Source organism: Salvia hispanica, chromosome 2, assembly GCF_023119035.1.
Source record: "Salvia hispanica cultivar TCC Black 2014 chromosome 2, UniMelb_Shisp_WGS_1.0, whole genome shotgun sequence".
In the NCBI taxonomy this organism is placed as follows: domain Eukaryota; kingdom Viridiplantae; phylum Streptophyta; class Magnoliopsida; order Lamiales; family Lamiaceae; genus Salvia; species Salvia hispanica.
In genome coordinates this window covers 30,324,680-30,346,432 of record NC_062966.1, presented here as the reverse complement: position 1 = coordinate 30,346,432, position 21,753 = coordinate 30,324,680, and the positions used below count along the sequence as shown (strand labels likewise).

General features: G+C 38.2%; 6 protein-coding genes across 9 annotated transcripts; 4 read left to right on the top strand and 2 right to left on the bottom strand.

Annotated features, from left to right (window-relative positions):
* The first annotated feature begins 714 nt into the window (after nucleotides 1-714).
* Nucleotides 715-5,927, top strand: LOC125205952 (probable methyltransferase PMT5). Of its 2 annotated transcripts, none has more exons than XM_048105176.1 (9): nucleotides 715-866; nucleotides 1,205-1,830; nucleotides 1,906-2,041; nucleotides 2,201-2,441; nucleotides 2,860-3,085; nucleotides 3,210-3,352; nucleotides 3,422-3,725; nucleotides 3,815-3,947; nucleotides 4,028-5,927. In XM_048105176.1, exons 2-9 carry the CDS (start codon nucleotides 1,298-1,300, stop codon nucleotides 4,175-4,177), a joined length of 1,866 nt encoding a protein of 621 aa, XP_047961133.1. In that variant the 5' UTR covers nucleotides 715-866; nucleotides 1,205-1,297; the 3' UTR covers nucleotides 4,178-5,927. The 2 variants fall into 2 exon arrangements, with proteins under 2 accessions (XP_047961133.1, XP_047961134.1); XM_048105177.1 differs by having other exon boundaries at nucleotides 740-866; nucleotides 1,202-1,830.
* Nucleotides 2,581-5,761, bottom strand: LOC125205953 (putative pentatricopeptide repeat-containing protein At1g26500). 3 transcript variants are annotated; one of them, XM_048105178.1, is made up of 2 exons: nucleotides 3,823-5,761; nucleotides 2,581-3,741 (listed from the first exon to the last, which is right to left on the bottom strand). In XM_048105178.1, exon 1 carries the CDS (start codon nucleotides 5,759-5,761, stop codon nucleotides 4,199-4,201), a length of 1,563 nt encoding a protein of 520 aa, XP_047961135.1. In that variant the 3' UTR covers nucleotides 2,581-3,741; nucleotides 3,823-4,198. The 3 variants fall into 3 exon arrangements, with proteins under 3 accessions (XP_047961135.1, XP_047961137.1, XP_047961136.1); XM_048105180.1 differs by having other exon boundaries at nucleotides 3,833-5,761; XM_048105179.1 differs by having other exon boundaries at nucleotides 3,882-5,761.
* A 182-nt stretch (nucleotides 5,928-6,109) lies between the features above and the next one.
* Nucleotides 6,110-8,077, top strand: LOC125205955 (14-3-3-like protein GF14 iota). The gene is made up of 7 exons (XM_048105181.1): nucleotides 6,110-6,284; nucleotides 6,557-6,863; nucleotides 7,001-7,088; nucleotides 7,164-7,273; nucleotides 7,366-7,514; nucleotides 7,597-7,643; nucleotides 7,725-8,077. Exons 1-7 carry the CDS (start codon nucleotides 6,212-6,214, stop codon nucleotides 7,728-7,730), a joined length of 780 nt encoding a protein of 259 aa, XP_047961138.1. The 5' UTR covers nucleotides 6,110-6,211; the 3' UTR covers nucleotides 7,731-8,077.
* A 456-nt stretch (nucleotides 8,078-8,533) lies between these two features.
* On the bottom strand, nucleotides 8,534-12,516 carry LOC125205951 (pentatricopeptide repeat-containing protein At1g26460, mitochondrial-like). Its single transcript, XM_048105175.1, has 7 exons — nucleotides 11,723-12,516; nucleotides 10,965-11,196; nucleotides 10,389-10,871; nucleotides 9,949-10,155; nucleotides 9,424-9,561; nucleotides 9,123-9,313; nucleotides 8,534-8,928 (listed from the first exon to the last, which is right to left on the bottom strand). The coding sequence occupies exons 1-7, from the start codon at nucleotides 12,319-12,321 to the stop codon at nucleotides 8,907-8,909; spliced, it is 1,872 nt and encodes a 623-aa protein (XP_047961132.1). The 5' UTR covers nucleotides 12,322-12,516; the 3' UTR covers nucleotides 8,534-8,906.
* A 1,757-nt stretch (nucleotides 12,517-14,273) lies between these two features.
* Nucleotides 14,274-15,831, top strand: LOC125206774 (PLASMODESMATA CALLOSE-BINDING PROTEIN 3-like). Its single transcript, XM_048105999.1, has 4 exons — nucleotides 14,274-14,328; nucleotides 14,399-14,641; nucleotides 14,710-14,746; nucleotides 15,474-15,831. Exons 1-4 carry the CDS (start codon nucleotides 14,274-14,276, stop codon nucleotides 15,829-15,831), a joined length of 693 nt encoding a protein of 230 aa, XP_047961956.1.
* A 2,585-nt stretch (nucleotides 15,832-18,416) lies between these two features.
* Nucleotides 18,417-19,329, top strand: LOC125203672 (PLASMODESMATA CALLOSE-BINDING PROTEIN 4-like). The gene is made up of 4 exons (XM_048102074.1): nucleotides 18,417-18,523; nucleotides 18,601-18,843; nucleotides 18,943-18,970; nucleotides 19,108-19,329. The coding sequence occupies exons 1-4, from the start codon at nucleotides 18,466-18,468 to the stop codon at nucleotides 19,250-19,252; spliced, it is 474 nt and encodes a 157-aa protein (XP_047958031.1). The 5' UTR covers nucleotides 18,417-18,465; the 3' UTR covers nucleotides 19,253-19,329.
* The last annotated feature ends 2,424 nt before the right edge of the window (nucleotides 19,330-21,753 follow it).

Genomic DNA, 21,753 nt, shown 5'->3' with positions numbered 1-21,753 from the left:
GTCGGAACCCGCTAGCCGTGCCCTCGCGATTTTCAAATCAACCCGCATGCTCTCGAGCATCTCGTGAAGAAACATCTTCTCCGTGGGGTCAGTGGCGGCCCTCCACTCTTGCAAGACCTTGTACATCTGATCCCGCGTATGGTTACGCGAATGGAGAGTGTACTCGAGTGGGGCGGGTGGGAGGGCGGAGGACTGGACCTCGCGGGGCGCGTTGTTGTGATCCATCGCTCGATGATGCTTTTGTACGAGAAAGGTAGAGAGAGAGAAAACTCGTTAAAACAAGTGGTGCAAATGAAAATGAAACGAAAATCGCGTTTATATAGGTTTTTTAAAAAAAAACAAAAAAAAAAACAAAAAATCCGGCGCTGGCCGATCGGGCCGCCACAATGGCGACTAGCCGATCGGCCGGCCAGCGCCGGTCATTTGGCCGATTTCACGCTCACGGAAGACTTCAATGGTTCGGCTGCCGGTCGCTAGCCGACCATTGGAGATGCTCTTATACCGTTTTAGGCTTGAAGGAGCTAATTAGTTGAGGGTCACATTATTTATCAGCCAAATATCAAGAAATTCAAAAAATTAAAATTTAAGTTAAAACATAATGAACGGGTGAGGGGTGCTACTTTGAGTAAAACTACTCCTCCTTCCAGGAACAAATATTCTATCTTTAACTCTTGATTCCCGCTCCCACGACTCTATCTCTGTCAGTGCACAGTGCACACACACAATCACTCACTAAATACTATAAATTTACACAATAAAAGGCTGCTCAGAATTTCTCTCTCTTGAATCCAGTGGTGAATTACTCTGCTACTCAACCTCCACTGTCTGCACCCATACCTCTTTCACACTGCTTCTTTAATGTGCCGGTAAACAGTTCCATTATAATTTTCGTGCGTTTTGGATCAGATCTGTGCTTGCATCTTCATTTACTGTTTTTTCACTACTATACACTCAATTTTGATCATTATTCTTTCATGGATCGCTCTTCCTTTTATTTATTTTTTTGGTGAACAGTTCAAGTTTGAGCTGTGCACTTTGATTCATCGGCAGAGTAATTGATATGAGTTCAGTTCGTTATTGTTCATTTAAGTAGAAGGCATTGTTGGTTCAATTGGTACTGTTGCGCCAGTCGATGTATTACAGTATTAGTGCTAATTTCAGCTGGTGGATTTTCATGATCTGGTATTTTGGTTGTTTTCAGCAGAATTGTGGATCCTATGTTGAAGAAATTGCTAGATTTCATGGTGCGCTAGATGCTTGAATGGAAAATTAGAGCAGAGATAAGTTCTGTGATTTGATGTTGAAGACAAGGCAGAAATTGGAGATGAGAACTTCTTCGCACAATAACCTACCATTTGTTATGAGCCAGAGACCGCAGATTAACTGGTTAATGTTGTGTGTAATCACCGTCTTTGGCTTGATTGCCCTCTCCAGATCTTATTTGTATGGTAAATTTGATTCTGCTACTGCCTCAGCGAGACCTAATATTTATTCAAGTTATAGAAGGTTGAGAGCACAAGCAGTGAATAATTATTTGGAGTTGAGAAATTTGGGAGCTAATCGTGTGAATGACTACGGTCCGTGTGGGAAGGAAATGGAGAATGGTGTTCCTTGCTACAATGTATCTGCCAATTTGCTAGCTGGTTTCAAAGATGGCGAGGAGTTTGATCGTCATTGTGAAGTATTGAGAAACACGCAGCATTGTCTGACTCGTTCGCCTAAGGATTATAAGATCCCATTGACCTGGCCTGGTGGTAGAGATGTTATATGGAGCGGAAATGTGAAGCTGAGCAAGGATCAGTTCCTTTCGTCTGGAAGCAAGATGAAAAGGTATTCTTGATTTTAAATGACATTTTTGGTGTGTTATTTTAGCATAACTTGCTCATTTTTTGCAACTTCTATCAGACTTATGTTGCTAGAAGAGAACCAAATTGCTTTTCATTCAAATGATGGAATGACTGCTGATGATGTCAGAGATTATTCTAACCAGATTGCCAAGATGATAGGACTGGGGAGTGACAATGAGTTTCATCAAGCTGGTGTAAGATTTCCCTTGCAATAAACAGTTTTATCGTAGCATGTAATTTTCAGCTGAATCCATAGGTTGTCAAATTCGTTCTGCAGTTAGCTAGTGCATTTTATAACTTCATATTGTGGTATTTGAAGTCTGTCTTTCTTTTTTTGGTCTGATCAATTACAGGTGCGCAATGTTTTAGACATTGGCTGTGGGTTTGGTAGCTTTGGTGCGCATCTGCTTTCACTTAAATTGATGGCTGTTTGTATGGCGGCATATGAATCAACTGGAAGCCAAGTTCAGCTAGCTCTCGAGAGAGGTCTCCCAGCAATTATTGGCAACTTCTTCTCGAGACAGCTACCTTTTCCGTCTTTATCATATGATATGGTTCACTGTGCCCAGTGTGGCATTTTCTGGGATGACAAAGGTACTATATCAATGTTTGCTCTAAGATATTGTGATATGCCCTTAAGTTATAATCTAAGAAAAAAAATCAAAGGCTGTGTTTAGTCATGGTGGCTTTTAGCACTGTGAAACGATTGGAGACTGTTTGGAGTTGTTACAGGTGAAAAGGAAATCAGAAGTACTTATATTTGTGGAAAAGAAAGCAAAATAACTTAATGCTATATTTAGAAGTAGTTATCAGTTACAGACCTTTTTGCGGCTTGCAGTTGACAGTTCTCCCAACAAAATGACACCTTTATTACATCATATCTCGTTTAAAAACTGTAAATAGACAATGGATACACAAAGACACACTCGCTACCTCATTCTCCTTGAAGCATGCAAATCGGATTTTGAGTAGATACTTTCTTTGGACTCATGATAAGTTTGTCTGTCATCAGATGGCATGTTTCTTATTGAAGTTGACAGAGTACTTAAGCCTGGAGGCTACCTTGTTTTGACCTCGCCTCGGAGCAGAGGACGCAGAAGTTCTCCGGGCTCCAAAAGGGGAAGTGCTTCAAGTCCTTTTGAACAATTCATCAAAACGCTTTGTTGGAATCTTTTGTCTGAGCAAGACGGGACTTTCATCTGGCAGAAAACTACAGATTCTCATTGCTATGCTTCCATGTAATCTATCTCCTCTTATGCAATGTCTACCCCCATTCTCTCTCATCCCTCCTGTTTCACTCTCCCAAATGAAATCAAATAGTACTGTACTTGATTATTTGTGATTTTGATTCCCAATTATTAGCAAGGATCTTTTCCCTCTATGTGAGAGAGAGGATGGCCTATCATACTACAAACCACTTGTGAAATGCATAAGTGGAACCACCAGCAAACATTGGACACCAATTCAGAACAGATCTTCTGCTTCTCTGGACTTTCAAATCCATGGTATGTAATGCCATAAATTAGTTGCTTAAATCACATCATATCAATACATTATTTAACTTTGCTTTACAGGAATTCATCCTCAAGAATTTTCTCAAGATCTGGAGTTCTGGAGATCCTCTCTGAGAAACTACTGGCCATTGCTATCTCCTTTGATCTTCTCAGACCACCCCAAGAGGCCCAGTGATGAAGACCCGGTCCCGCCTCACAACATGGTCCGGAATGTGATGGACATGAACGCGAACTACGGAGGCTTGAACGCTGCCCTACTGGAAGGTGGGCACTCAGTGTGGGTGATGAATGTTGTTCCTATGGGTGAAAGCAGCACCCTCCCTTTCATTCTTGATCAAGGCTTTGCAGGTGTTGTACATAACTGGTAAGATCCAATGCTTCTGTCACCCAAAAACATAACGTCTCCTTAAAATGTGGCGATACTGAAATAAAATATTACTACTTGTGACAAAGGTGTGAACCTTTCCCTACATATTCTCGGACATACGATATGCTTCATGCAAAGGGTCTGTTATCCCACCTGGCTTCAGATAAGTGCAGCATTACCGATCTGATCTTCGACATGGATCGAATTCTCCGGCCTGAGGTAATGTGTAAGAGTTTTATATGCTTCAAATATTCACATTCAAATTTTTTTTTAATTAAATCTGGTGATAATCGTGACAGGGGTGGGTTGTCATTTCCGACAAGATCGATCTGATAGAGAAGGCAAGAACTGTTGCTGCTCGTCTTCACTGGGAAGCAAGGGTTATCGACGTAGATAACGGGACCGACCAGCGCCTACTCCTCTGCCAAAAACCATTCTTCACAAACTGACACATTTTCGTACCATTAATATTACTGAGGAGAAGATGATGCAATTGAAAGGTCTTCTTCAACAGACTGATTTGCTCTGTTCCTTCTTCGATCTCTCGTGGCCATCTTCTCCCCATACCTAGCTAATATATCAGCCAAATCAAACAAGCCAACTTCCCTCAACTTCACAGCCATAGCCTCAAACATCGCTGCACCTTCCTCATTAGAGAAGTAATGCAAGAACTTGTTGTAATCAAACCTCGGAACCTCAACACCTCTATTAATAGCTCTCTCCACATACTTAGTCGCCTCCAATGATTTCCCTGCTTTGATTAACCCCCCAACGAAGATTGTATCAAAGTTCACCAATGGATCCTCCCCTCTCCGCCCCCGCCTCCCCAAATGCCCCTGCAGCAGCATCACGTAGGTGTGCATCGTGGGCTCACACCCCCGCCTCACCATCTCCCTAAACACCTCTGTCGCCTCCCCCGCCTTCTTCAACTTCAACAGCCCCTTGATCATCCCATGGTACACACACACATCCCCATTCTCCACACTTTGATACACTCCATAAGCCTCCCTCACTCTCCCCCTACTCATAAGCCCATACACTATCCATCCTAGTATCTCATTGTCTGGCTCAATCCCCCTCGTCTTCATCTCCTCAAAAACCACATAACTCTCCCCCATTTTCCCCTTCCTACACAGCCACTCAATCACAAGGCGATACGTCGACAGCCCCAAACTCTCCACCCTCCTCACCCTCATCGATTGAAAAAGCTTCAACCCTTCACCAAACTTATTGCTCTTGAACAAACCCTCCAACATCAACTCTACCACTTCAACACAAGGCTCCAAACCCTCCTCCACCATCGAATTCCACAGCTTCGACGCCTCAATCAAATCTCCCACGTCACAAAACCCATGAATCAACCACCTATAGGTATCCGAATCCGGCCTAATCCAATCCCTCAACTTCACCACAACATGCTTTGCCTCATCAGCAAGCTTGTTCCTACACAAAACCTCGATCACAGCGTTAAAGATCTCGACTTTATACTCATACCCAAAACCATTCATCAAATGGAAGAACTCGACGCATTTCTTCAACTCCCTCGCGGCGGCTAAAGTGCGCAGCGCGATTATGTAGGTCTTGACATTGACGAGGCGGCGCTCGCCGGCTTCTCTGCAGAGGGGCCAGAAGAGATCGAGGTTTCTTGATTTTCCGACGACGTCGAGGATCTTGTTGAAGGTGGTGGCGGTGTGGGCGAAGTGCGGGTGGGAGGTGGAAAATTGGTGGAATTTGTAGACGGGCCGCCATGAATATGGGAACTTGTTGCAGACTTGAAGAAAGAATTCGTGGGTTAGATGGAATTGGGTTTTGTTGAGATTGGTGTGCAGCTTTGCGTCGGGAGAATTTTGCTGTTGGTAGAGGATTGTGCAGACTCGAAGGAGGTGGGCTTCGTCGATCTGGGTTCGAGTATTTGGCGGCGCAACAGCGGCGGCGGCGGCGGCGGTGGTGGTGGTTAAGGACTGGAAGTGGAAGTGGAAGTGGAGGAGGGCTAGGGAAGGTCTGGTGAATTTTGTAGGTCGAACTCGAAGCATTGCTCTGATTTGTTGAAGGAATATGGGAACGCAATCTGCTAGTTTAAACTAGGTTTTATATTTAAATAATCGTTTTTTTATATGGGGACTTATTTAACTTTGATACCAATCATTTAACATTTTAACTATTTTGATTATATTTTTTAGATTAAAATATTAATTTTAATCAGTAGTTTATCTTACATAATCATGTGTAGCGAGTGAACGATGGAAGAGATTGAACAACTTGACACACGTGTGTAATGACGAGTTGTTCAAATTCCATAAATTGCGGCTCAACTCCCATGAATTCAACGGCTTAGATTACATGGTGCCTCCCTTATCTCTCCTACATAATAACCATCTCCCTCATTCATTCAAGCTCCGCGAAATTTTCACCAACACAACAACAACTTACCTTTTTATAATTTTCGACAAAATTTGATTTTTCAGAAAAGGAGAGAGTAGAAAATGTCGACGGAGAAGGAGAGAGAGACTCATGTTTACATGGCTAAGCTTTCAGAACAAGCCGAGCGTTATGATGGTATCATCTTTTTCATGTTTTTATTTTCTGGAATTACTCGTAATGTGTATGTTTGGAATTCGCAAATTTTCAACACACCGATGTGTATTTTTGAGAAGGTGTGTTGGATTCATTCGTCGTGTTAAATTTCGTGAATATTTTTTTCAAATCTATTAGAAATACGTTAAAATAACATCTCTGTGTTATGAATTTTCCATTTATCATCATTGCATCATTACATGATGAAAAAATGATGTTTTTTGTGATCCACATTGTGTTTTTTCATTTCTCAGAGATGGTTGAATGTATGAAGCAAGTGGCGAAACTAGATGTTGAGCTGTCGGTGGACGAGAGAAACCTCCTTTCGGTTGGTTACAAGAACGTGATTGGCGCCCGTAGAGCTTCATGGAGGATCATGTCCTCGATCGAGCAGAAGGAGGAGTCCAAGGGGAACGAGAACAACGTGAAGCTGATCAAGGGCTATCGCCAGAAGGTGGAGGACGAGCTTGCCAAAATCTGCCAAGACATTCTCTCTGTCATCGACAAGCATCTCATCCCCTCATCTGGCTCCGGTGAAGCTACAGTTTTCTACTACAAGATGTAAGACTAATCAAGATCTGTTGTTGGTTATATACAAAAAATATGAATGTCTGAAAAAAGTTTGTTTGATTGAGAAGATAATGCATAGTTGTCATTCATTCTGGTGTAATGGAGTTTTTTGGTTCTTTTGGATGCAGGAAAGGCGACTACTACCGTTACCTTGCTGAGTTTAAGACAGACGAGGAACGAAAAGAGACAGCTGAGCAGTCGCTTAAGGGCTATGAGGCAAGTTTTTTGACATCCCAGCTCGAAAATTCCAGTCATATCTTCCTATTAATCAATTTTTCCGTGTTTATGTAGGCGGCATCAGCCACAGCAAGTACTGAGCTCCCCTCAACCCACCCGATTCGCCTTGGTCTAGCTTTGAACTTCTCGGTGTTCTTCTACGAGATTATGAATTCCCCTGAGAGGTACTAGTTTTGCACGATCCTTTACTTTTTTTGTCGAACATTTTGGATCCAGATAAGAAAAAGGTACATGGCTGTTTAATGATGATGGGCAGGGCCTGCCATTTGGCGAAGCAAGCTTTTGATGAGGCCATCTCGGAGCTGGATACATTGAGCGAGGAGTCTTACAAAGACAGCACCTTGATTATGCAGCTGTTGCGGGACAACCTCACTCTCTGGACCTCTGATTTGCCTGAAGATGGAGGTAAACAAAATCGAGTCATTCTGAGGGTTTAAGCTCATGCTCTCGACTTCTAATGAGACAGTGTTTTCCTTTGTGTGTGCAGGAGAGGAGAGCTCCAAGGGCGAGGAGGCAAAGGAAGAAAAGGCAGAGGTGGAAAAGCTGAAGTTTTTCTCCTGCACCAACGTCGTTTTCAGACACTAACGACTAGTGTGTTTGGTTTTTTTTTTGCAGGAGTAACAACGGGGCGACAGTATCCAAGCAACGCAGGTAGATGTTGGTTCGAGGATGTTGTTGTCATTGAAAGAAGCTTCCGCACAGAGCAAGGCTGTTGGCAGCTTGAGATAGTTTGCAGTGCCAAGTTATTGTCATCAAGAAACAAAAACAAAGATGAGATCTGTGGGATTAGTCTCTGCCCGCTGTGTTTCTCACACCCCATTAGTTTTTCGTTATTGTAAGTTGTTAGCAGACTAAGGCTACGATGGTTATCTCGTCGCCCTCGTCTGGATTGTGTACCGAGGCTTTTGTTATGAGTTCTGTGTATTCGCAAACATGGCTTCTTTTTTTCTTAAGAAATTTATGGCGTAGATGTCGTATCTTTTTGTCATGTTTTGTTCCGTGGAGTTCATTTCAATAACACTAGCAGGATTGTTTTGCAAACAAAAATTATACTCTTATAGAAGTAGTAGTAGTAGTATTTTTTGAGTAAAGAAAGTATTCATGTAATAATGTAATGAAAGGTTATTTTGTAATGATGAATAATTTCACTTTTTAGCAAACTAAGCAACAATCCATTTTGCCTCCTTTTGTTTGCGCATCATTCAGTCTCTTCCACAGTAATTTTTGGGATTTTAACACATAAAGCATATACTTATAATAAACAGGTTTGTTTTGCTCTATTCGCACTCATTAACAAAAGCGAGCTATTACATCAAATCAAAAAATGCCAAAAAGAGAAATAGGAAGCATTCAGCACCTGCATCCAAACAAATTCCCCAAAATTTGCTAACATTTTCCTAAATTATAAGGTGAAACAACTCAGATTTCTGAAGCTAAAAACTGATGATTAAAACACTGTTAATAAATACAATCAGCTCCAAGATAAGACCAAGGCCATATCCACCTTGGGTAAATGTTGTGGAAGCTGTACCATCTCCCAACTCAAAATCAATAGTAACAAATCATATTATCCTGTAAATCCAGAACCAGAATACAGGTAGGCAAGAAACCTAATGAAATCGAAGCAAGGAACATGTAGGAGATGTGACCAAAAATGTAAAGCTACAGCCAAACTTTTTTATTTATTTCTGGTAAGTGTTGAGCCCCATCATCACGATGTTTCGAATCAGCAACTGACCCTCTGAAGCTCTTTTGTAGATTGGGGTCAAGACACATAAGTAAGTAGCATGAAAAAAGCTACATTTGTTGTCCATTTATCCTGCTCAGACATGAGTAATAGCAAGAGTTAAGATTTGACAAACTGCAAAACACAGAGCACTGCAGAGATTCCACATGAAATTATGTGTTTAAGTGTGATTCTCAAAACAATAAGTTGACCTCAACTATATACTGAAAGAATAACAAAAATAATTGCGGATGGATGAAATGTGTTGATGGTACTAGAGAACTTACGGTTGGGCGTTCTCTCTGTATTGGAGATTGAAGAGCATATTTCTGCGAATATCATTTGCCGTTCTCATTCTAATTTTGAGCTGTTTTGTAATGGCTTCCACCTTGTCATCAGATTCATAATCCAGCTCCCGGAAACAACGCCTTCGAACCTTTTGTAGTATATCCTTGGATGGTTTATACCCTGCAATGACCTGCTCAAGAAGTCAAATTTCAGGTTTAGCCAGACTGCATGAGTCTGGAAAGTGACAAACATAATGGTCAAACATACTGAAATTTAATAAGGGGACACATTAATATATACCATTTCATCCACCACAGAGAGCGCAGCTTTAGGATCCCGCTTAACAAGATGAGCATCAATAAGCAGTGAATATGTGGTAGCATTTGGTTTCAGACCTTTTCCAACAAAGTGCTCAAATACTTTTACCGCTTCATCTCTCTGCCACAGAAAACAGTCTTTTATTATGTGGCAGAAGTATGCAAAAAGAAAGACTTGCACGTTTGCTGCACTGAAAGACAATCCCTTAAAAACCATCAATATACAGGAAGCTCTTCTGTGAGTAACTAATTAAGCAGTTCCATTGAACATCACACCTCTGCACCTTCATGAAGACTACACGTCGGCGACTTATGTGTACATGGCTTTTATCAAGTAGATAGAAGGACCGGCATACAGAAGCAATTTGATATGGGTATGTGGACACTAAAACTTCATAGGTTTGAGCAACAAAACTATGAGGTTCGGATATATTTACTGGGAATAGTTATTAGTAATTGCATATTTCAAAGAAAGGGAAAGAAAGAAAGGTCTATGCAACTGAGTTACCTTGCCAAGCTTCCCAAAAGCACAAATCAGGGCATTGTATGAATGAACATCTGGGCTAAGTCCAAAAGATTCTTCAATGGCACTAAATGTCTGATAGGCACGATCAACATCCCATATATTTGCACAGCCAAGAATAACACAATTGAGAGCAGCAATAGACTTGTATGGAGGGTCAGCTTTGCTTAAATTCTCCAGCTGAAAATAAACCTGAGAAAACACTTCAAAAGTACAAATCAACCACACGAAATTGCAACTGCAGCACTATACACTTCAACAAGCCAACACATAAGGAAATTACATGCACGCTGAGTATCATGTAAAGATAAATACTACTATTAAATCAAATTATCAAAGGAAGCATCATTTTGATGTATAGAAATTTCATCAAATTTCACACATCATAAGATCAATTGGAAAGAAAATGCATAAAAAAAACTTACTGAATCTAGACTCGTAAAACCATCCTTGCAGCATGCCCTAACTAGAGGCTCTAGAGAATGGAAAGGAGAGAACAGATCCTCAGTATCTTCACGGTCCGCATTTCCATAAGCTGCCTCAAACTCACGAAGAGTACCAAAAGCCTTTGGCAGGTTTCCCAAATTAGCAAGTCCATATATTTTCGCAAGGTATGATTCAGGATTGGGAAGGCTATTTTGGCGTAATGAGCGCTTAAGGATAGCCCATGCACCATCCAGGAGTCTAGAATTGAAAGTTCTACCAGCTGTGCCTAGGGCTGTCACAACTAATCCTTCTTCTACAGAAAGATACATAGGAGGCCTCGCAACCTCCCCTCGTGCAATCCATTTAGCCATGAACTCGAGAGCATAATAAGTTAGCTCACTGTTATCCGATTGCATTGCGACATTAGCAATAGACATGCATACGCGCCAAGGAGGACATAAGGATTTGTTTTGATCCATTTTCTGATGCCATCCATAAGACAAGAGTCAGTAGTCGAAGTACATGAAAGAACTCTACATCATATCAAACGTCAAATAGCCAGCAAAAGTGTGCACCTTGCATCTCTCAATAATTGAGACCAACGTATCCAGCCTCTGGTTACTAACACAACGTTGCACGCAGTCCACAAATGCTTTCATAGATAACATATAGCCAGATTTCAATGTTAGATCTACATACTTCAGGGCAGAATCAATTTTATTTTTTGAGAGTAGAATCTCAATAACTAAGTCAAATGATTCGCCATCGGGCAAAGATTCCTTATGTATTTTTCCCATCTCCAGCATCCTGATGTCAACAAGATAAAGAGTTAACCATCAAACAGTAGACTGAATTTTGTGCCCCCAGAACCCTCAAACAGAAAAGATACCAATACGGTCCAATGATGTTAGTCAATCCACACACCCCTTTATTCCTTCCCACTACCTATAGCCTCGACCATGGCCAGAACTGAGAAATTGAGAAAAAAGTACACAACGTCCATGCTTGTAGATAAATTTACTACCATATAATAAGATAGACAAATACAAAACCATAAAGCACCAAAATTGAAGAACTAAAGAAGCTTACGAACAAGTACAAACAGAACCGTTACATGGTGTATTACTACAAGAGGAAATAGCTTTCCATCATAAGTAACATACATTTCATGGAAATTCTGCAAGAACCTCTAGATATCATACCAATTGCCCTATAAAAAATTTCTCCCTCCCAGAATTTACCAACAGACTAACATACATTTCATACAGATTTTGCGATATAACAGAAGCAGCATATTTATTGTTCACCCTTAATTTTCAGATAAATATCCAACCTTTCAATCAATTTCACAGCAGCGAGTGCTTCACCATTCCTCTGCATCGCTTTAAGCACAAGATTATACGAAGCAGCATTAGGCACGACGGCAAAATCATCCATCCGCGCCACAATATCAAGCAATTCCTCAACGGATGCCCCAATCATCACATTTGCACGCAAATAATGATTACACAGATTAACATCAGGCGTGTTAGGCTTCCCATTCTTATCCAACGACTTAATCCAGAACTCAAAGAGCTGCTTCATGTCCTCCCACCGCTGCGTCGTCATCCAATCCGCGAACTTATTCATCAGACTCTCCGCATCAAGCGATTGCGAGAGCATCTGCATCCGCGATCCCTGCGTCTGCTGCAGAATCCCTAACCCGATTGGGACGAGCGCACCGTCTCCCCCCATCGCTGCGGAAGGATTCCGCCAGTTCTCACTGTAGCGAGGACTGCCGGAAGCAGGATTCGGCGGGAGCGGCGGCGGAATCGAGGCCGGCGAATCCGCCAGCTGCGGCTCCGCCTGGAGGTGAACAAATGTGGATATGAATTTGAGGTTCTGGCGGTGGAGGTAAGGCCGCGACTTCGCCAGAAACGCGATCGGCGCCATGGCGGATGGATACAGAATTACGTATGGAAATTGTATCTATAAATTCAATTTCATGCGATTTGGAATTTTGTTATTTGTAAACGAAATGAGAGCTAATTTTTGAAAAAATAGTAAAAGAAGAGTAGGATTTCAGTGGGGATTTAGGGTTTATGAATGGATTTGCTGTACGAATCGACTGTGGATTCTGTTCATGGATCTGAAAAGAGAAGGGTCAATTTAGGAATTTAAAACTGGGTTGTCCGAGATTATCCATATTGTTAGGGTCATTTCTGGAAGTTAATTTGGGCTTTAGCGTTACATAAGTTAATGGGCTTTCGATCCAGTATAACCGGTATTTGGATTCTTTTTCCTCTTTGGGGTTTAAAATATGTCTTCACATAAAATTGAAATATTTTGTCTGATTTATATATAATCATTTTATTACTCCCTTCATCCCACAAAGATAATCCCACTTTGATCCGGCACGAGTTTTAAAAAATGTAATGAAAAGTGAGTTGAAAAGGTTGATGGGATGTGGGTCATATTTTTAAAGTATTAGTTTTATAATAAAATGTGAGTAGGAATGAGTTAGTGGAATATGAGGTCTACTACCAAAAAACGGTAAAAGTGAAATGAGACAGACGGAAACTTTGTGGGACAGACGGAAATGGAAAAATGGGATAATCTTTGTGGGACGGAGGAAGTATTTGTTTGATAGGTTCAAGTTTTTTTTTTTTTTTTTCCTTTTTAATTTTCAGCTTCACTGTTTGATAGCTTCGAGTTCTTAACATTATGAATTAGAATATTTAGTTCTAAAATGACAGTGTTGTTAAATTCAACGGTGAAAGCAATTTTGACCTGATTAATAAATTAAATATTATTCCTTCGTTTATGAAATAATATCTCATTTTGTTATTTCAGTACGTCTGCAATTAAAATTCTCATTTACTTATTTTTAGTTTTGGTAAGTGAGCCTAAAACTCCATTACATCAGTATAATTATATTTTATTATAAAATTAATATATAAAATTCATATTTTATTAACTTTTTTCATGCATTTCATTTTACAAATTCAAACAATTTCTTTAGATCTGTGTCAAGTCAAAATGGAACTTTAAATAGCGGAGGGACGGAGTATTAATTAAGCACTTAAACATTAGACTAAAGTCTATTTTTGTTGTCTTAAGCATATGATAATCTTACATTTCTATATCTTAAACATATGACTATTTTGCGATATTTTTTCTCCAAAATATTATGTTAATTGTGTGATGCGGAGTCCGTGTCGTTGTTATATACTGTTCTCATGTTGTGTCTAAACAAATACTACTACATTTCACTAACGCATTCTTGTCGTGTGCCCATCGTATTCAAGTTTAAATGTAGCAGGTCAGGTTTATGTTCGAATTAAGAATTTTCTTAACAAATCACGTTTACGTTTAATTTTAACAATTATGATCGTTATTATATCAATTCAATAATAACCCAACCCGTCGCGTTAATTAAAAGAAAATCCTGAGTGCTATAGTTACCCATATATGAACGCAAATCCTGATCATCCATGATCCAACCAACCAATTACGAAAATGCGATAGTTTAAATGTCATTTTAGTAACATCACTGCAATAAGAAAATATAGTATGCAGTAAATATGAAATAAGACTCGCCGAACTTCAATTGGTGTTTCAAATTGATTATTTAGTTAGTTGGTACGATATTATGTCCAAAAATAAGGAAAATCATCATAGTATTTTTTCCAAAAAAAAAAGAAAAGAAAATAGAGTAAATTAAATAGTAAGTAAAATGTAAGAAGATAGTAACCCAAATAATAATGCTGAGCCTGACTCCAACTTCACACATGTACACTTATATACACGCACAATTCCACTATCTCTTCTCCTGTTGGTCCAAGAATTTTTCCTAGTAAAAAATTTTGGTTTGAGCTTGTTAAATTCATTAGAGAATAATGATGATGTCTGCTTTTGTGATTAGCTTAGTGATTTTCTCAGCCTTGGCTGCCTCTTCAGGTAAAAACTATGTACTACTAGTTTTAATATATCTTCTTCAACTTATTAAAACAGCTGTCTTCTCTTGCAGATGCAACCTTTTGCTTGTGCAACTCAGGGCTGGGCGACATCGTGCTGCAGAAAACCATCGATTACGCTTGCAGAAACGGAGCTGATTGCTCAGAAATCAGCCAAAGTGGGAACTGTTACAATCCAAACACCCTCCAAGATCACTGCAATTACGTTGTTAATAGTTTATATCATAAGAAATCTCACCTTGGTACAACTTGTAATTTCCAAGGAGCTGCTGCTCTCTCTCAAAATATCACCAATGGTAACTTCCTATCTTCATCAAATTTCTTTTGTTTTTTTGGTTTATTTGATTTTTATTAATATTTGCAGCTATGCTCGGTGCATGTGTCTACCAGTCTACTCCCAGGTTTCAACTTCACTTTTTCCTTATTCAGAGTTTGATTTTGTGGATTTTTAATATTTGCAGAAGCTTTGTTGGAATACATACAAGGTTTTTTAGTAGTATTTCTTTAGGGAAACAAAATTCTACTACTCGCTAATGACTTTTTATGAATGAAATTCATTGGTAGAACATGTTTCTATTACCTCCTAAGTCGAAACCAATTCTGATCTATTTCATATATATGACTTTTTTTTCCATAGATGTTGTGATCATTCACTTAAATGCTCATCATGTTTCCCTCTACATTCAATGGATTTACGTATATGATTATCAGATAAACCAACATATATATTGTGATGTGCAGTAAATCAATACTATCTTCGTCCCACAAATATTGACACACTTTGACCAGACACGAGTTTTAAGAAATGTAATGAAAAGTGAGTTGAAAAAGTTGGTGGGATGTGGTTTCTACTTTTAAACTTTCAGGGACGGATCGAAATGGTAAACTGGGTCAAATTTTCAAGGACGGAGGTAGTAATTGTTTTAACGTAGCTACTAAAACAATGTGTAGAAACCTTAATTAGAAAATAGTTATTTTAATTTATTTGTAATTAGAGAAAATATTTTTTATAAACCTCAATCAATATTCTCGTCCTTCAACATCATTATTGAATTTGGGTTTGGTTATGCAATTTTGCTCTTAAAAATGTCATTCTCACACCTTTTAATTTGTTGAAATATTATGCAGCGCGGATGGCGGCAACACCACCACCCCCGGCGGGGGCCAAGGCACCACCATCCCAGGAAGGAGCCTTGGCCCGCCAGCTGGTACCACTCCCGGCGGGGGCCAAGGCACCTCCACTCCGGGTAGGAGCCTTGGTCCGCCAGTGGGTACCATCCCTGGCGGGAGCCCTGGCCTTGCGGCGGGTACCACCCCCAGCGAGGGCCAAGCCACCACCATCCCTGGCGGGAGCCTTGGCCCGACAGCCCATATGATATATACCGGCGTCAATGATAAAAGTGCTAGTAGTGTGACACTCATAAGTTCAATAATGCTTGTTGCTGCGTCTCTCTTCCAATTTCTTGTAATGTCTTGGGTTATTTAGCCAAGATTCGAAGCAGCTAAATTTTAAGAATTTGGACCCTTTTTTTATTTTCATTCATTTTCGTTTATAGTAGTAATTATTTTTGGGGAAGCGGTTGATTTATGATTGAATCATTTTCCTATATATCTATATGAGAGCATGTCGTCCATGTTGGGTAGGGAGTGGTTCTGACTTCTGATCAGTTCTACGTACATTGTTACCTTCGAATTACAATTGTTTTAAAAATAAAATAGAATGATATTCTAAATGTGGTATTGAATTTATATTATTTGTTTTGTGTGCTATTAATAAGATCCATATTTACAATCCAAAGATTTATTGATAAGAATGCTTGCATTTAGCTATTTTTTTCTAAAGTAAGCTGATTTAGTTTGAATAATGCAATGGCTATATAAGCTGATTGAGTTTGAAGAATGTAATGTCTGTATATATATACATAGAATTGTGATCAATACTAGACCAATTTTAAATGCATAATCAAAATTAAATTTTGGACCACAAGAGGAATTAATCGTCATTAATTTAAGAGGTATAAGATTTAATCCGGTTTAGTTTAAAGAAAAGCCTTGCTTGGAATTAATTTATTCCTTAATGGTATGAATTTATAATTCCAAGTAAATAAATTCTTTCGATTTAATTAGAGAGAGCCCAATCTCCAAATCAAGAAGGTTGAGGATGGGTGAATCTTTTGAGTTGAATACGAACCTTACGAAATTAATATTCAGATTAATTATATAATAAATTAAATCTTTTGATTTAGTTGACGCAAAAAAGTTAAACGCTTGGAAGAAGCCGAATCGAAATATAAAATGCATATGCGCAATAGGATAAGTGCAAATAACGAAGTTTTAGCATATTTTTCAAAGCTAAATAGATTATTACTTTTTCTTCCAAAGAGAAATCGTGAAGAAGGTAGCATCAAAGATGGAGAATTGTTATCGGGAAATTGTGGAAAAAGAACGAGGTGAACTTTTTTATATGACATTTCTCAAAAACCGAACACGTATTGTTTATTTAAAGGATATTGTTTGTCGTAAATAATTTTTTTTATGATGTTTATCTATTTGGCTATGACAAAATGTTATGAATTGACAGGTCCTAGGGTAATAAACCCTACTCTGACTAGAGTACACAATGGACCGCGACCTCCGATAATTATTTAACAGTGTACAGACTCCGATAATTTAAAGGAGTACTGACATCCGGCTTCAGTCTTCATGATTTACTAAATTTATCCTAAGTTGTATCATTTGACATATCTAAAATGAATTATTGTTCGATTCTTGATTTTATTCCTCTTTCTTTTTTTCATCTTCTTAATTACCGCACCTAGTCGCGATTCCACAGACCTTGCCATCCTTAGAAGGTTTGGTCGTGACATTGACAGCATTGCCTCTTTTTTCTTGTCGAAGATTTGTTCTCATGTCGTCAGTCTCTCTTCCTCCACACGATTCAGTAACTCTTCGGCTTTGTGCTCCATCGTCTCTTGTAGCGGGGGAGAGTATCTTTGGTGCCAAGTCTCGGGCAATGGCGCTGCACTTTGAGTAGCGTCTCCAGTCGTTGCATCAGAGGGAGGTGAATGTGACTCCGATTTTTCGATTCCCGTGTTTGATGTGCGTAGTTCGAATAGGCTTGAGACATGTTCAATCAGGATTTAAAACTATATTTTCGTTTGTCCTCCATGGTTAGATTTGTTGGGACTTTTTGTTTGCACCTAGGCAACAATCGTTCCATGTGATCGAATGTGCTTTGATACTATCTACTTGAATATGAACATAGAATTGGAGAAGGTTATTGAGTTATGTATTTCTTCTTATTCTCTCCAAGTCATGACATTCTATAATATATACATCTTTCCTTCTGTGTGTGATTCTCTTCCCTTGTTTGACACGTTTCGTCTAGTTGTCAAGTTCGTGTAATTACTACATATCATGTCGTGTCAGCACAAATAGGATGTGTCGCTAACGGCTTTGTTTCGTGTGCGGATCGTGTTTTGATTTGAATATATCCGGTCGAATTCCTATTCAGATTAAAAATTTCCTCAATAAATCGTGTTCAAGTTTGGCATTAACAATTCAGATCGCGATCATGTCAATCTAATAATAATCCAACTATCGACGTTTATATAGTTACCAAAATTCGAACTAAACGAAAATCTAGAGCGATATAATTACCCAAATCTGAATGCAAATTCTAACCCAACCAACAATTTGGAATGCGATAGTTCAAATGTCATACTAGCAACATCACTACAATAAAAAAAATATATATAATCCAGTAAATATGAAATTAGATTCATTACACTTCAATTCGTGTTCTAACGTCAGCAAAGAAAACTCCTACCATACAAATTATTAAAAAATATAATTATAATGATAATTTCGTTTGTTTCTATGATATTATGTCCAAAAATAAGGTACGTCAGATTTATCCGTAGACAAATTACCAAAATATAGAAGAAATATAAAGTAAATTAAATAAAATGCAAAAAGATAGCTAGTAACCCAAATAAGTCCAACTTCACACACTTATAAATACGGACAATACCACTATCTTTTTCCCATGCACATCGGTTCAAGATTTTTTACTAGTAGAAAATATCTTTTGAGCTTGTTTAATTTATATTAGAGAATAATGATGGCTGCTTTTGTGTTTAGCTTTGTGATTTTCTCAGCCTTTGCTGCCTCTTCAGGTAAAAACAAAGTAAAAGTTTTTGTTAACTTTGAAATGAATCTTCTTCTTCAATTCATCATCTCTCTTGTCTTGCAGTTGCAGCCTATTGCGTGTGCAAATCAGGGCTGAGCGACAGCGTGCTGCAGAAAACCCTCGATTACGCTTGCGGAAACGGAGCTGATTGCTCGGCAATCCTCCCAACTGGGAGGTGTTTCAATCCAAACACCCTCCAAGATCACTGCAGTTATGCTGTTAATAGCTATTATCAGCTGAAATTGCAACTTGGTGCAACTTGTGATTTTCAAGGAGCTGCTGCACCTTCTCAATCTGCCCCCTTTAGTAATTCCCCATTTTCATCAAAATTATATACTAGTATAGTACTTTTTTTTTGTTTAATTGATTTATTTATTTATTTTTGTAATATATATATATTTGCAGGTGCATGTGGGTCCCAGGCTACTCCAAGGTTTGAACTTCACATTTTCACCTTAATTGATACTCATATCTAGTCCTTCAGCATCATTATTGAATTTAGTTTTGGTTATGCAATTTTGCTGTTAAAATGTCACATTTCTCACTCCTCTTTGTTCAAATATTGTGCAGCACGGGTGGCGGCGGGGGATTTGACCCGGGGGCCGGTGTGGTATATGCATATACTCCCAAGAATAATAGTGTGACACTCATAAGTTCAGGAATAATGCTTGTTGTGTCTCTCTTCCTATCTCTTGAAATATCTAGGGTTATTTAGCCAAGATTCTAAGCAGCAAAATTTGTAAGAGTTTGGACCATTTTACGTTTTTTCAATTATTTTCGTTTAATAATGACCCGGTGTACAGTTTTATTTAAATAGAATAATACTAAATGTGGTGTTGTATTTATATTGGTTGTGTATCGTGATTGAATGCAGTAGTAATAAAATGTCATTTTTGGTAAAATACATTAGGCATAAGATCCAATTTTGATGAAAGATTCACTGGAAAAAAAAATGGGATAACGACACTTTTTAATGCTATTAAAAATGCTAATTTGTGTGTCAAATTATACAACCAACACTTTATAAATTGTCTTTATTGTTAGTGTCTCAGCTAAAGTTATGGGACACAAATAAAAGCGTCTGAAAAAGCAAAAGATTAAGATAAATTAATTGCCTTCAACTGAGGGACACTTTCTTTTGCGTTTCAAATTATGATTATTTTAAAAAAATTCAAATGCTAGTAGTTGCATATCAATTTTTATGTCCTTTTGTAGTGATTTAATGATAAGAATGCTTTCGTTTTAATAAATCTCTAAGTAAGTTGATTTAGCTTGAAAATGCAATGTCTATTGCACTTTAAAACAAATTATTAATCTACTCCACCTCTCAATGTAATAGGGGCAATGGAAAGTTTATTTTCTAGAGAAAGTAAATTATAACAATATGGAGTACATGGTTTTGAAAAGGTGGGGGATTTGTCTATAAATTTCTAAACTTTCGCCAAATTTTGGTTCTACGTATCAACTTAAAAATTTATTTGTAAATCATCAAACTTAATTTATTCTGATTTTGCAATCAATCAAAATTCTGACACTACTATTGTTTGATGGATTACTTATGTGACACTATCGGACGTCAACCAAAACAATGTCATATTGTAAATTGCAAAACAAAGCCGTGTTATGCTTAATTATAATTCATTTTTTGAACTTTCTCCCATCATGTTTCTCAATCTCTCCATTCAATCTCATTCTTTTTTAATATAGATATTAATTTAGCAAAAAAATTAATTTAGTCTAATACAATGTCGCTTCGTTGCATATAATGTTACGCCACTTTGGTTGACGTCTGATAATGCTATGTAAGTAAGTCATCAAGCTATGTCATCACCGAAAGCTTAATTGGTTGTAATGTCATAATAATCATTGTGCAGCGCGGATGGCGGCAACACCACCACCCCCAGCGTGGATGGAGGGAGTATCAATAACAATAAAATCTTTTTTTATAATATATAGTAGTTATTTCCTTCTGTGTGTGATTTGTGTTGTCGAGTTCGTGTAGTTACTATATATCATGTTGTGTCAGCACAAATAGAACGTGTCGCTAACAGATTTGTTTCGTGTGCGGATCATGTTTTGGTTTGAATGTATCCGGTCGAATTCCTATTCAGATAAGAATTTCCTTAATAAATCGTGTTCATGTTTGGCATTAGCAATTCAGGTCGTTATCATGTCAATCTAATAACTAATTTAACTACCGAGGTTTGATATACTCCATCCGTCCCTGAAAGTTTGTCTCATTTTTTCATTTCCGTCCGTCCCATAAAATTTGTCTTATTTCACTTTTTACCATTTTTGGTAGTGGACCCCATATTCCACTAACTTATTATAAAACTAATATATATAAATAAGACTCATATTCTACTAACTTTTTCAACTCACTTTTCATTACATTTCTTAAAACTCGTGTCCGGTCTAAATGAGATAAAATTTAAGGGAAGGGGGGAATATATAGTTAACCAGATTGAACCAAACGAAAATCTAGAATGATATAATTGCCCAAATTTGATTGCAAATTCTAAACCAGCCAACAATTTCGAATGCGATAGTTCAAATATCATTTTAGTAACATCACTACAATAATAAAAATTATAAAACTCCAGTAAATATGAAATTAGATTCATTACACTTCAATTCGTGTCCTAACGTCAGCAAACAAAATACCAACCATACAAATTTACAAAAATATAATCAAAATGATTATTTCGTTTGTTTCTACAATATTATGTCCAAAAATAAGGTATGTTATATAGAATTATCCATAGACAAATTACCAAAATAGAGAAGAAATATAATGTAAATTAAATAAAATGCAAAAAGATTGTAACCCAAATAAGTACAATACCACTATCTTTCCCATTCATATTGGTTCAAAATTTTGTTCTAGTATAAATTTTCATTTGAGCTTGTTTAGTTTGTTAGAGAATAATGATGACTGCTTTTGTGTTTAGCTTTGTGATTTTCTCAGCCTTGGCTGCCTCTTCAGGTAAAAACAAAGTAAAAGTTTTTGTTAGCTCTGAAATGAATCTTCTTCTTCAACTCATCATCTCTCTTCTCTTGCAGATGCAGCCTATTGCGTGTGCAAGTCAGGGCTAAGCGACACCGTGCTGCAGAAAACCCTCGATTATGCTTGCGGAAACGGAGCTGATTGCTCGCCAATCCTCCCAACGGGGCTGATTACAATCCAAACACCCTCCAAGATCACTGCAGTTACGC